The 13,409-nt window shown below is 44.1% G+C and overlaps 2 protein-coding genes across 6 annotated transcripts in view; both read left to right on the top strand.

Annotated features, from left to right (window-relative positions):
* The window catches only part of SPAG16 (sperm associated antigen 16), an 817,531-nt gene extending 813,045 nt beyond the window's left edge, over positions 1 to 4,486 (top strand). The window contains exon 15 of one of the 2 annotated variants that reach the window (XM_050916165.1): positions 4,183 to 4,486. In XM_050916165.1, coding sequence (XP_050772122.1) covers positions 4,183 to 4,358 — 176 coding nt within the window. In that variant the 3' untranslated portion in view covers positions 4,359 to 4,486. The remainder of the gene's footprint in view (positions 1 to 4,182) is intronic. The other variant, XM_050916164.1, reaches the window with a different exon arrangement.
* Positions 4,487 to 5,134: 648 nt separating this feature from the next.
* Positions 5,135 to 13,409, top strand: part of VWC2L (von Willebrand factor C domain containing 2 like) — a 140,857-nt gene continuing 132,582 nt past the window's right edge. For 2 of the 4 annotated variants that reach the window (XM_050916211.1, XM_050916209.1), the window contains exons 1-2: positions 5,138 to 5,585; positions 7,793 to 8,259. In XM_050916211.1, the coding sequence (XP_050772168.1) occupies positions 7,849 to 8,259 (411 nt within the window). In that variant the 5' untranslated portion in view covers positions 5,138 to 5,585; positions 7,793 to 7,848. Of the gene's footprint in view, positions 5,586 to 6,602; positions 6,654 to 7,792; positions 8,260 to 13,409 lie in introns of those variants that run through there. The other 2 variants (XM_050916212.1, XM_050916210.1) reach the window with 2 other exon arrangements.

Below are 13,409 nucleotides of genomic sequence, written 5' to 3'. Positions count from 1 at the left end.
GCATTTTTGCCACTATGTCATGAAAACCTGCCTAGTGGTAATACCCATAAAGGACCCCATAGGTCTCAAAGTATCTTGCAGTGCCCCTTTTGGAGCCATATTACTCCTAGCACATCACCAGTGCCAGTACTCTACTGCCATTGACTGTCTTGCTGCCAATCCCGTATCCTCCATCTGTCCAGGAGTATTACTGCTGATGAAGGCAAAAATAAGTGTGCACAGTCCTGCAACATGCTCAGTTGCTTTCTGTTCATCTTTGTCAGCCCTGCTTCCTGATGTTGGGATCTCAAAATCAAGCTGGGTCCTTTCCTTCTTACGCATCATCACTTGTAATAAGGATCCAGAGGAACAAAGGATGACACCCCTGTGACCCATTATTGGCAACGGGGTTGCACAGGTGTAACAGCCTGAAATTTATTAACAATTCCTGTTGATGATGCATAAGCAGGAATAGAATCCAGCTCATTCTCTTAACTGTGTTGGCTCAGCAGTAGTAAAACAGTACAGTCTTATTTTTGTCATTAATGTCAGCAGAAATGGTTCTGAGTATGCAGAGGTATCAGATCTGCTGAGTAGGAAGATGCCATATTTACATAGCCACTTACAGAGTACTTTGTGATGCAAATTACCTTGTAGCTTACACTGCTCTGAGAGAGTAACAGGCCACCTCAGGTGAGTCGGCATGTCTACATTAGAAACATTAGTACCTGTATTCCAACAATGGCCAATAGCAATTTAGCTGCATCAGTGCTAAGCTTATACTGTAGATAGGGCCCCATGAAGACCTGCTTAGTCATTCCTCCTGCCTCACAGACTGAGGAAGCGAGGGTTCAGGATTGGTCATGGGTCAACCAGAGGCAGTGGTGCACCTTTGCTAGCTGTGTGCCCAGTGCTGTGGGTAAGCCTGTAGCAGTGTGGCTCCAACAAAGGCCTTGCAAATGGTTTGAACTCTCTGGGGTCTTCCCTGGCATTACATGTTGACCTCAATCTTGATGCTTTGCAGCTTCTACACCATAGAACAGATACTCAGCTGATGTGAATTAGTATAGTTCTATAGACTTCAATACAGCAGTGGAGATTTACAGTAGTTGAGCATTTGGCCCATAGACTCTGTAGAGCTGCACTGTATGCCATATTTTTCCCCTCCCATGAGTGCTACATCAAAATGCCTTTGTTAATGTACAGATAAGCGTGCTTTGTAAAAACACCAGTTGTAAGTAGATTTTTACATGATAAACATGTAATCGTTTTTGTGTGGTTTTCTGATTGGAGAACATTTTGATCAGCAATAAAATGCAATTTGTTTTCTCTTCAAAACAAGAAAAAACTCGTTTTGGCAGGAAGGAGGGAGTAAATTTACTTTGTAATCAGCAAATCATCATGAGCAAGTAGATCAGTGTTGACACAAAGGGTAACGAAAACGAGACATTCCCATTATGTGCCTTCTCTTCCCCATTTGCTGTTTCACTCACTCACACATTCACTCACACACTCTTCTGCTACAGAGCAAATAAGTTGCTTTATTCATAGTTCACAATAGCAATGCACCATAAATTGGCTACCACTGAATGTGTGTGAAAAGACCATTCTCCACCAATACTTACCTCCCCTGCAAACATCTTTCCCAGAGAGTACTGGCTATCAGACACATACTTCTTTGATCACTACTATACCAGCTAGCTGGTTGTTACTATATTTTACTATCATTTTCAGATATTCACGTGCCCCAATCAAATAACATAACCATCTGTTTCTTTCAGGCATATGATTTAGCTGGCAAAGGTTATAAAGATGCACTGTTAGGGCCTGTTCTTTTCCCCATGTACAGTAGTCAGCGAGAATTTTAACTAAACAAATGTTTATTGTTTCAGATCTCAATTTGGATTGATTTTACTTTCCTAACGTTAACTGGGACTGTCCAAATCCTCTCTCTTTTGAATATATGCATTTGTTACAGTTTTAAAAAGATGAAACGTGACATTAACTCCCTACCCAGCTGTTTCAGTGTTAAGACTCTGAGCTAAAAGTCTTTTTTTTTTTTTTTTTTTGCCTCTTAGGGAAAACCTCCCAGCAATTGCCCATAGAGTCTGATTGCAAGTGAAATCCATATGTAATGCTTTCATCAGCAAAGACTTGCTAAAAGAGCATTTATAATAAATATTCGCATCTGGTGCTTTGGACACTCTAATCCATCCTACAGATCTTTGCTGTGTCAGGCTTTGTTTTAGATGAAGAAGCCTGGTAGTTATAAAGGTTTGCAAATAAAGCAGATTTATCATGGTTACCTCTACTTCCGTCTCTTGTACAAATAGCCATGACCACTCCAGGCATAACCTGTGATTTAATAGCAGCAAAGAGTCCTGTGCCACCTTATAGACTAACAGATCCAGACTAACACGGCTACCCCTCTGATACTGTGATTTAATGTTCTCAATGCATTTTTGAGATTATTTTGCCAAAATGTTGCACTTGATACATGGAGAAAATGGCATTTGTTTACCTCATGTGCTGTCAAATGAAGCCATCCTATTGTGGTGAGCATAACAAGAGACATCATTGTCGTGAATTATTCTGAAAGGATGGACAATATATTTCCAGGATAAAATTTACATCAGATTCTGATACACAAGACCTTGTGGCTTCAGCATCATTAACATTACATTTTCCTTTGGGACAGACTCTTCCCACGCACTTGTTTGGTCGTAAGTCCTGATCAGCTATTCATGGAGTAGCTGTGGCAACACTTGGCCCTGTTTTCCCTGTTCTTCCTCAAAAACTTTTGCTTCAATACCACATTGACTTTGTCAATGTCGCATTAATTTAGCTTCTGTGGGTGATATGTCTTTGCTTTCAGGGGAAGAAAAAAGTACCGACACATAAAAAAGGGCCATAATCATTCTGAGGGTATATTGAACCTGCCTTTAATAGCTAAAGGTGTTTGACCAAAATCATGATTTGAAATACAATGATGGCTTTGTTGAGCAGACCATATCTGCTTTGAAATGAATGTATTGATTTTTTTGGCGGGGGGTGTATTGTTATTGTTGTGTGGGTACGGACATATGTGAAGATCCTGATTATTGCAGTTAATTTCGAAGCAGAGAGATTCTCTCATCTGATGGCTGAGAAAATAAGGGGTGATTCAATGTATCACTTACCAGCTGTTAGCCATGCTTTTTATTTAAACTGCAAAATAATAAACTTATAAATACATACTGGGCTTGTTTCGACTGATAAGAGGCTGCTAGTTTTATAAATAAGTGCAAGGAAGCTTTGGACTTTCTAAAACCTTCCCCCCACTCCCTTTAACTGCTGTGTCCACTTCTATATTAACTGTTTAATTAGGCTGAGAGTTTTCACTGGAACCTAAGGGAGTTATGTGCTCAACTCCTGCTAAAGTTCAATGGAATTTAGACACCTAAACTCACTTAGGCACCTTAATTTATTATGCTGGAAATATCAACATTAATGTCACGGAGTCTGGTTCTTTTAGGTGATATGGCATCTTAATCCAGGAGTGCTGACTGATTTGAGTTAAATTACCTGTGGGCTAAAGTGCTTCTCAGCGAGAATATCAGAATCTGGCCCTAAATTATTGAACCAAAATAAAAAGAGAATAGATGCCTTCCCAAAGGGGGAGGAATAGCTCAGTGGTTTGAGCACTAGCCTGCTAAACCTAAGGTTGTAAGCTCAATCCTTGAGGGGGCCATTTAGGAAACTAGGGCAAAATCAGTATTTGGTCCTGCTAGTGAAGGCAGCAGGCTGGACTCAACAAACTTTTAAGGTCCCTTCCAGTTCTAGGAGATAAGATATCTCCATTAATTTAATTTAATGAGCAGCAAGTCCAGGTCCTCAGCTTCACTTAATCACTCCGAAATCTCCTCTGTTGTTATTGATGGATGTTGCTTTCTGCTAAATCTGGGTGCATTTCATGCAAGAGTCCACAGCCTCAGCCTTCACAACTGCAGACTTTGCTCCCTTGTAGGGTGACCAGACAGCAAGTGTGAATAATCGGGACTGGGATGGGATGGGATGGGATATGGGTGGGGGAGGGGGATAATAGGAACCTATATTAGAAAAAGACCCAAAAATCAGGACTGTCCCTATAAAATCAGGACATCTGGTCACCCTACTCCCTCACGTCACCTTCTAGAACTTTGATGACTTTGCTCTGAATTCCAGGTCATGTCGTGGCCCTGGCAAGCAACGATGGCACGGTGAAGACTCTGGAACTCAAGTCGGGGCAGCTTTCCAGCCTGGTGGGCCACGAGGACGAGGTGCAGAGCATTGTCTTTGATCACAAGGCAGAGCACCTGCTTTCGGGGGGTTCGGATGGAACCCTTCTACTCTGGAGCTGAGTGAGCTCCGCTGGGTGTCCGGGTCATGGCAGGCTCAGCGCCTTGGGGGACTGATTGGCCACCAGGCCAGCAGCCATCCACCAGCTAAATGCCTTCGCCCTTATTGCTTGCCATAAGCTGTCATTGCGTGAAATGACTTTGTTCCAAATAAAATCTCGACTTTCCCTGTGTGCGGAAGTGTGTCTTTCTGAACACACAACCTCTCCTTTGGGTGCTGCTGGAGAAGTGGCTTTACAATGACGCCTAATGCCCGCCCAGACGAATTGCAAGGAGGCCGGGTTTGAATGCAACACAGCGAGAGACACAAGAGCTCAGCTACCCCCAACCCCACACACCTTCCTCCCCCGCCCCACTCTAGCCTGCGATCCGCTCCGAAGTTTGAATAATGCAGCAACCTGGGGCTGTTTCTCTCTCTTTCCCGCAGCGACCGGGTTGAATGCCGGCGGGGCCAGGAGGGGAGTTGGCGAGAGGCGCCTGGCCGCTCATCTCCGCCTCCTCCTCCTGTAGCTGTGGGGAGCTGACATCTCAGCGCTGCTGTGTGATCGGGGAGTGCCCCCCGGCTCCGGATCGAGCAGCTCGGGCCCGGGGAAGGGGGCTGGTGCGATCTCCTAACGTGTGGGTGTAGTCACGGCTCCGCAGCTGCGCCTGGCCCCGGCGGAAATGGCCAGTCCCGGGCAGGGCTCTTAGCGCGCCCGGCGCAGGATGCGGAGCGCTGGCCGCGGTGCTGCAGGGACCCCGGCGGCTGGCACCATGCGCCCGGCCGCGCGGCTGCAGGGTTGAAGCCCGAGGAAAGTTGCTCCCGGTGGCAGCAGCGTCAGAAGGGGGATGGTGCCAGCTGCCTTCCAGCCGGGGCTGGCTCTGAGCTCCCCCAGCCGGCGGCGGCTGCTGTGCCGGGGCTGCTCCGCCTAAGCCAGCCCCGCTGCGGAGTGCGCGGGGAGGGGAACGGAGCAGCCGGGGAGCCGCGGAGATCCAGAGCGATGCTGGAGACTGGCTGGCTGCGAGGCAGCCTCGCCTCCGGAGCTGCTGCTCGCTTGGGCTGCTGAACGCCGGGCGAACGCGTCCGTCCCCTGCCGTGGGGGCGCCGCCGCTGCGAGATGGGAAGCGACTGCCCGGGGCTCGGCGCTGGAAATGTAACGCAGAGGAGCTGCTTCCACTAACAGATCGCTGACCTTTGAGCCCGGGTTGGCCTGTGGCCCCGCCGGCAGCGGTACACCCCGAGCCTGCTGGGTGAGTATCCGTGATTCCCTGGGAGAGAGCTACCTTCGCTCACCCACTTAGCCGGTCACGAGAAAGGAGGCAAAAGTTGAACTGTTAAACTAATTCGTAGCGGAGCCGGGTTTGTTTACTCGGCGAAACCCTTCCCCAGAGTGGAGCTGCAGTCGGGTCCGTTTCCCTCCCGTTCCTTAGGCTGGGGCTTGGAAATTGCTGTGGAGCATCTTAGATGAACACAGGCTGTACCAAAGCAGCGTTGATTTATATGTAACCCTTCCCTTTGTAGTGCCTGGCCATCAAGCGTGGATGGGTTGGATCATTTCACATTACCTCAAATATCAATTACTTTCCTGATGGCTGGTTTTTTCCCCCCTTAAATCTCCACTTACCTGAGCTTTGAAAATTGATACCTACTTGTGGCTTCTAGATGAGCAAAACTCTTTACTCCAGTTTTATGATGCAGACTTATCTGTGTGCATCACACGCTAGAAAAAACCTCAGCATGTTATAACAGCTATTGCAGGCAGTACTACAGTACCTTACCCTTGTGATAAAAACATATCTGGAACTTCAATTAAGAGGATAGCTTGTGATTTTGACAACGCTTGTGTAATATCTGGTGTCTCCCTCTATAGTAGCTTTAGAAAAGCTGCCTTTTTAAGCAGGATCCTTTAGTTTCTCCTGTGAGGTTATAGCTTTCTCCTGAGTCAGTCTTTTTGACGGATTTTATTAATATAACCATTTAACATCAATAGTCACCAAAAATCTGAATATACCAGAAATGTTTCTTTTGAGGGAAGAGGAAATAGATATCCATATGAATATGTGTGCATTTCTACAGATGTATGTGTGTGTGTGTAAATACACATACCTATATTCATTTATTTGTGTGTATGCTATTAGCAGAAACTACATGCCTTATTATTAATAAACATAAAGCTAATATTTTTCAGTTCATAAAAAGTTTCTGTCATCAGCTACTATTATCATAGAATCTCAGGGTTGGAAGGGACCTCAGGAGGTCATCCTACAAATACTTTTCACTATAGGACAGCCATTCCCTGCCCAGTTATCTGAAAACAGGTGAGACTGTTTTTTCTGCTGGCATTACATTGGCATCCAAATGGCATTTAGGAAAGGATTGAGAATGTGTGCACTGGTGACAGTGATGTGACACACAACACAGACAATAATGTAACAGGAAAATATATGCTGAGTCTTTCTTTTTTTGCCTAATTCTTCCTGGGCTGGGGCCATGCTTTCCTCCCTTTTCAGGTCAGTCAATCATCAACTTGGCCATTTAAGTATTACTCTCCATTGCCAAATGGTCTGGGTGTTTTACGTAGCTGCAATGGCATATTAAGTTTTAGAATGGAGACTGTCACTAACCTAATGAGACAAATATATTACGATAATTCTGTGCGCTTGCCAGACATTTTAAAATACTAATACTGGCTGGAAATGAATACAAATCTGAATACTGTTTCCCGGAAAAAGATCAATGTCTAGAAATACTGAATAAGGACATTGGACTATAGGGGGAAAGAAACTACAGACTTGACAGATGTTCTCAGCCCAACTCTACCTTTCTCTGCAAAAATGCCACTTGTAAAACTGTTGCATTCCAGCTCTCTAAGTCTAAATAAAATACAAGATTGTCTTTTGTTTTTGAAGCTCAAATCTGACCAGAACTCATACTATTATTGTTTTACCTTTTGTGTTTTCTGCTAAGGCGTCTCCTGATTCCTTATTCTCTTTATTTTAGGAAACTGAGCTATGTATTGTAGCAGAGATGGGGTAGTGGTTACAGCAAAAGGAAAGGAACAGTTCCGATCCTGCTTTTAGCCCCAGTGAATTACCCACTCGCTATGCAATTGCAGGCAATCATTCCACTTCTTTGTGTGTCAGATGACCCAATTGTACAAATAGATAAACGCAAACATTAGTCATCAGTATAAGTCAGCATTTGAGTGAAGATTTCATATAGGATGGTGTTTGCATGCACATGTACTTATATGTTATATATATATCTATATATATGCAATTGCTAGCTTTAATGTCCATATTTAGTATGCATTGTTCTCCTTAGGAATAATTGAGGATAGGAGACTTGTTTCATTTTGAAAGCACTGTATCTCCAGAGACAGGCTGAAAGCATGGTCTTCAAACATCTGTTTTTGTTAATATTTGAGGTTATTCTCATTTTAAATGTTTGTTTTCAGACCACCCCTCTGGTGTCCCTATGGAAGCAGCTGTTTCTATCTGAGATTAGGACCATATGCAGAAGTTGAGGAGGGGGATGGCTTGTCCTATTCATGAAGCCTGTATACTTCTGTTACTAATACTTGGGTTGGTCACCCCAGCTGCCATCAATCATGAAGACTATCCTGCTGATGAAGGCGACCAGACTTCAAGTAATGACAATCTGATCTTTGATGACTATCGAGGGAAAGGCTGTGTGGATGACAGTGGCTTTGTATACAAACTGGGAGAACGTTTTTTCCCAGGGCATTCCAACTGTCCTTGTGTCTGTACTGAGGATGGACCTGTTTGTGACCAACCAGAATGCCCTAAAATCCACCCAAAGTGTACTAAAGTGGAACACAATGGATGCTGCCCAGAGTGCAAAGAAGTGAAAAACTTTTGTGAATATCATGGGAAAAATTACAAAATCTTGGAGGAATTTAAGGTATGGGCTATCTTAGTATTTATTCAATACTAGCATGTTATATGAACTTTAGTGATTGGACTTTCAAAGGCACTCAGTATTGGCCTATCGCTGCTCCCACTGAAGTTAATGGTAATACTCCCATTGATTCCAGTGGGAGCAGAGGTGAGCCAATGCTGAGCTCTTTTCAAAAATCCCATCTCAAATGTGTACCACAAAAAATGCCAGTGTTGTGCTCAGAGAATTAATATTCACAAGTACATCAAAATATGTAACTGTCGTTAGCATTTGGACTTGCTATGTCTGGTTAAATAGTGATAATCAAGCTCACTAGTAGCTAAATTATCATGCAGGTGACTTTAAAATAATGAGAAGTATATGGCTAAATAATTGATCGTAACTATCAAGTTCCCATTGGGAGTGTTGGGGTGAAAGTCCTTTTGAAAGAAACCTTAAATGTAAGATCAAAACATATTTTCTAAAAATCTTTACCATTAACACAACATATGTTTGTGATTTTAATAAGTTAGAATACAAGTTTTCCATTAAGCTAGGGAAAATGCCATACTTCTGTTGCAGTAGCATCTATACCCAACATATGAATTTAGAACATGTGACCTCCAGATTCATAGCTCAGTGATGAAAACTTGCTTTGAAGTGCAACCTTTAACTCTTCATGGGTATAAGCCTTATCCCTCTATATACTTGGCAGTTTCTTTTCTCCTCTGGCAGTGAAAATACTTTCACCTCAGTCTTTGTATTTTCCAGCATTTCAGTAACACAAGATAGAGCTTCTTTATTTCCAGATAGTATCTTCTCTTGCAGTTGTTTCCTGTAGTAAATAGTGTATTGTTTACTTTTTCTTTCATGAGGGATTTCCCATCCACCCATAACTAGCAAGTCAGAATAGGGCTTGTCTTCACTATCAGGGTAAGTCGACCTAAGTTACGCTACTCCAGCTATGTAACTTAGGTCAGCTTACCCTGGTGTCTTCACTGTGCTGCGTCGATGGGAGATGCTGGAGTATTGGGGTCGAATGGAGAACACTCTGCTGTCGATTTAGTGAGTCTTCACTAGACCCATTAAATTGATCCCTGCTGGATTGATTGCAGCAGCGTTGATCTCCCCATAGTGAAGTCCAGCCCCTAGAAGCAGCCTAGTAGCTTCATAAGGTGCCATAGTGCATTAGACACATATCCTTGATAGACTCATTAACAGTGTGTCCTTTGCTTTGCAGAAGAATACGATATGAGGCTGCTGATGGTGTGACCTGTAAAAACATATTGGAATGTTGGTAGCCTAAGAAATATTAGTCTAACTTACTATGACAGGCATCATTCTCTGATCCCTGAAGATGACACGTTACCATCTTTGGGTGACTCCTTGAAAAATAAGTGGCCTAGTGTAATTCCTGGGTCAAGGTTGAGTACACATGCTAAAATAATGTAAGACCTTATCAGGAGAGGTCCTAGAGCATAAGGGATGCCATGTGGATCTTTTATGTCACAAACCCTGTGCAAGAAAAAAAAAGTTGTCACAGAACTAATGATGACATTTTACCTTTATACTCAGAAAAACAATCAATGAGAACTTTACCACTGATAACACTAGAAGTATGTTTTCAATGTTATGCACTGAGATTGAGCTGCAAAACGTCAGTTAAAATGAATAAGATATATTTGATTCCCTGTTTATTGTGCTTTAACTTAACCCCCACCTGAACTTAATGGTAAGTTTTTAGCTGGAAACTGATCAGTAGACAAAGGAGTTCCACGATCATAATAACCACCTAACAATTAAAGGAAAGCATATCAGATTGTGGAATGCCCCGCATCAAATAATCCTCAATGCAAGACTTCAGTGGAGATACTCCTGATTCAATTTAGATCACAATCAAGCCTCCTCTAGCTCAAAGCTGGGCTCCTGAGTAGAGCGTGTGATTTTTGTTCTGCAAATAGCAAATTCACAAAAAGATGCATTTTCAGGTAGCAGAAACTTCACAGTTTCAGCCACTGAACTGAAAAATCAGTTATTCACTCATCTCTGCTCCTGAGAAAGTGAGAGGGGATATACTGGCCCTTATAAGAAGCTTGCTTATGGAGAAACTCCAACTATACTGAAATAGCAAAGTTCTGTTATTTCTCAAGGTATTTCTATGGAGTTAAACTCTGTTTACAGTGCAGCACAATTCCATAGATACAGAAAAACTTGGGGAGCTGAAAGATAGTCGCTGGGCCAATAACTAGGATCTTGTAAATCCATCAGAGAGAGAACCCCTGGGACCAGGGAATCTGCTGGTATTATTGAGTGACATCCTGACTGCACTGACGTGAAATGCAGTTTTCCCATTAGCATCAGTGGAGCCAGGATTTCCTCCATTATCTCCATAGTAGAAATTTTGAAGAGTTCATATATTCTGCAGGCTCCACACCTTTGTCTTGTGGCATTTAGAAGGTCTCCAGCCTTTCCCAGCACACTTCCATTTATAGTGAAGTCAAACTGTGCCAGAGATGAGAGACTTTCTTAAGTCTGTTTAGAAACAGACTGCTTGTCATTGGAATAGACTCATACAGTTTAACCTGTCAGAATAACTGTTTGATTACTGTTTTATATTTGTCAATATCTAGGTTCCAACATCTTATTTTGTAGAGGCATGTTGGTCAATACATAGTTAAGGTTAATATTAGATTGATTTTTGCATCTGTTTGTGCACACACATACACACATAGATTTTTTTGGTCTGGAAAGTTTGGGGCAAGTTGAAGAAGACATTTTGGACAGTGCAATAGATCAACACTTGAGAGGCTTCAGTTTTGGGTCATTTTCCTAACTTATTTTTAGCTCACTGTAGCTCCTCCTTGGCTTGGCATGGGAAATCCAATTTTTTTTTAATCTGTTGCTCTTAGTGAGTACACAGGCATTTGTCTAGTTTGAGGGGTAAAAAGGTGGTGCCTGGTGCGAATTGCTTAGTTACTAAGACTCACATTTTCCAAAATCAGACGTCCATGTTGTGGGCACAATTAGTGCCTATAATTTTTGTGTGCCCATAAAAAGCCATGCACAAATATAAGCATGTGGACAGCCAGCCACCTAATTTATACCAGCAATTCACTAGCTGTTCAAATGTTGATATTTGCATGCCTAAATGGAAGGCTGAGCTGAAATTCAGATGCAAATCTAACTTCAAAAGTAGTTTGTATACTTTATAAAGCCCCTTACATGTTTGACACACACTCTGGGGAGAAGAAGAGTTGTGGGCCACTGTGTTACCACTCAGCCTCAGCAAGAGAGAGTTTTGCTGATGATTAGACTTGATGTCAGCTCCCTGCCACATCAGTCTGTCTTCCTCACCAGCTAACTCCTCAAGGCTCTCCTGCAGGGGCGGGTCTAGACATTTTGCTGCCCCAAGCAGGGCGGCATGCCGAGGGGGGCGCTCTGCCGGTCGCCGGCAGGGCAGCAGGCGGCTCCGGTGGACCTCCCGCAGGCGTGTCTGTGGAGAGTCTGCTGGTCCCGCGGTCCGCTGGTCCCACGGCTTTGGTGGACCTCCCGCATGGACGCCTGCGGGAGGTCCACCGGAGCTGCGGGACCCGCAGACCCTCTGCAGGCATGCCTCTGGGAGGTCCACCGGAGCCGCCTGCCGCCCTCCCGGCAACCGGCAGAGCACCCCCCACCGCATGCCGCCCCAAGCATGCGCTTGGCTTGCTGGGGCCTGGAGTCGCCCCTGCTCTCCTGGCCCAAACCTCACCTAGCAGGAAACAATCAATGAACTCCAGCCCCGGAGTTCCTCTGAAATGTTTCTCTGCAATGCAGTGCCCCTGCCACTGTGCATTTACAGAAAATATTAAGTTCACTGCTCTTTTAAAGAGTTGGTGCATCACAGTTTAGTAATTTAACTGAGGTAAATACACCCTTCCCTTTCTGAGTAAAAGTAAAACAAGTTTATTGACTAAGGAGAAAGTATTAAAGGATACCAAGTAAGAGAGATAAAGGTAGAGATGGTTACAAGCAATTAAAACTGAAAACACTCATCTAAAAGTCTCAAACTTAGTCTAGCACAGGGATCGGAAACCTTTGGCACGTGGCTTGCCAGGGTAAGCCCCTTGACAGGCCAGGCTGGTTTGTTTACCTGCCGTGTCCGCAGGTTCAGCCGATCGTGGTTCCCACTGGCCAGTGGTGGCTGCAAGAAGTGATGGCCAGCACATCCCTTGGACAGCACCACTTCTCACAGCCCCCACTGGCCTGGAGTGGCGAACCGTGGCCAGTGGAAGCCACAATTGGCCGAACCTGCGGACATGGCAGATAAACAAACCGGCCTGGTCCACCAGGGGGCTTACCAAAGGTTACCGATCCCTGGTCTAGCAAGATACAGTCTTCGTTCAAGATGGTGCCTCTCACCCAAAGTCTCCTTTCCAGCCTTTTCCTGGCTGGCCTGTCCAGGACCCATCGCAAAGATCAAAACACTTGGTTTCTTTGTCTCTTAAAATGAAGAATAAAGATAGAGTCTCTCTGTGTTCCTTATATTTCCCAAAGGGATGTCTTGTTTCATAAATCAGGAAGGCATCCTGGAAAACTCAGACTCCCGTGTCCAGTGCAGGAATCATGTTAATTCTCTCTCTCTCAAGTTCAGGAACAGGATAACCCCTGCTGGGTTAACTCAATAGCTGTGTTTATAGCTAACATGTAAATGGAGATAAGCCCATATTGCTTTGTCTAGGAAAGAGCTGTTTGTCACCTTTATCTGGGCTAGGTTCTCTTGTCTTAAATATCATCCAGAGAGAATCCATCACTTCACATATAAAGTTAACACTTGTGTTTTACAGTTATATTAATAACCAGCATGTTGTTATCTTCCATAAGGATACCTCACAAGGCATATTTTGCACTGATACCATTGCAGTAGTGTGTAGGGTGCGAATACAGGGTGCTTAGGGTCACAATGTTATAGAAAGGCCAAATAACTTAAGAAAACCATGAAGACCTCCTGGCCCTGATGTGAACCTAACACAATTTTCATGGAACTTCAGGCAAGGGTTGGGGATTCCAACTGGAGGGAGTAGTCGGGAGGCAGTGAGTGCTCTGAAGATGGTGGCCGTACCCAGGATCTCCTTGTTAGGCATTTAGGCGCAGAGTTGTAAAGGTATTTAGGTGTTGCTGCACTCAGTATCGTAATA

Source organism: Gopherus flavomarginatus, chromosome 10, assembly GCF_025201925.1.
Source record: "Gopherus flavomarginatus isolate rGopFla2 chromosome 10, rGopFla2.mat.asm, whole genome shotgun sequence".
In the NCBI taxonomy this organism is placed as follows: Eukaryota; Metazoa; Chordata; order Testudines; family Testudinidae; genus Gopherus; species Gopherus flavomarginatus.
The sequence above is the reverse complement of the archived record's forward strand: the minus strand, read 5'-3'. Positions and strand labels throughout refer to the sequence as shown.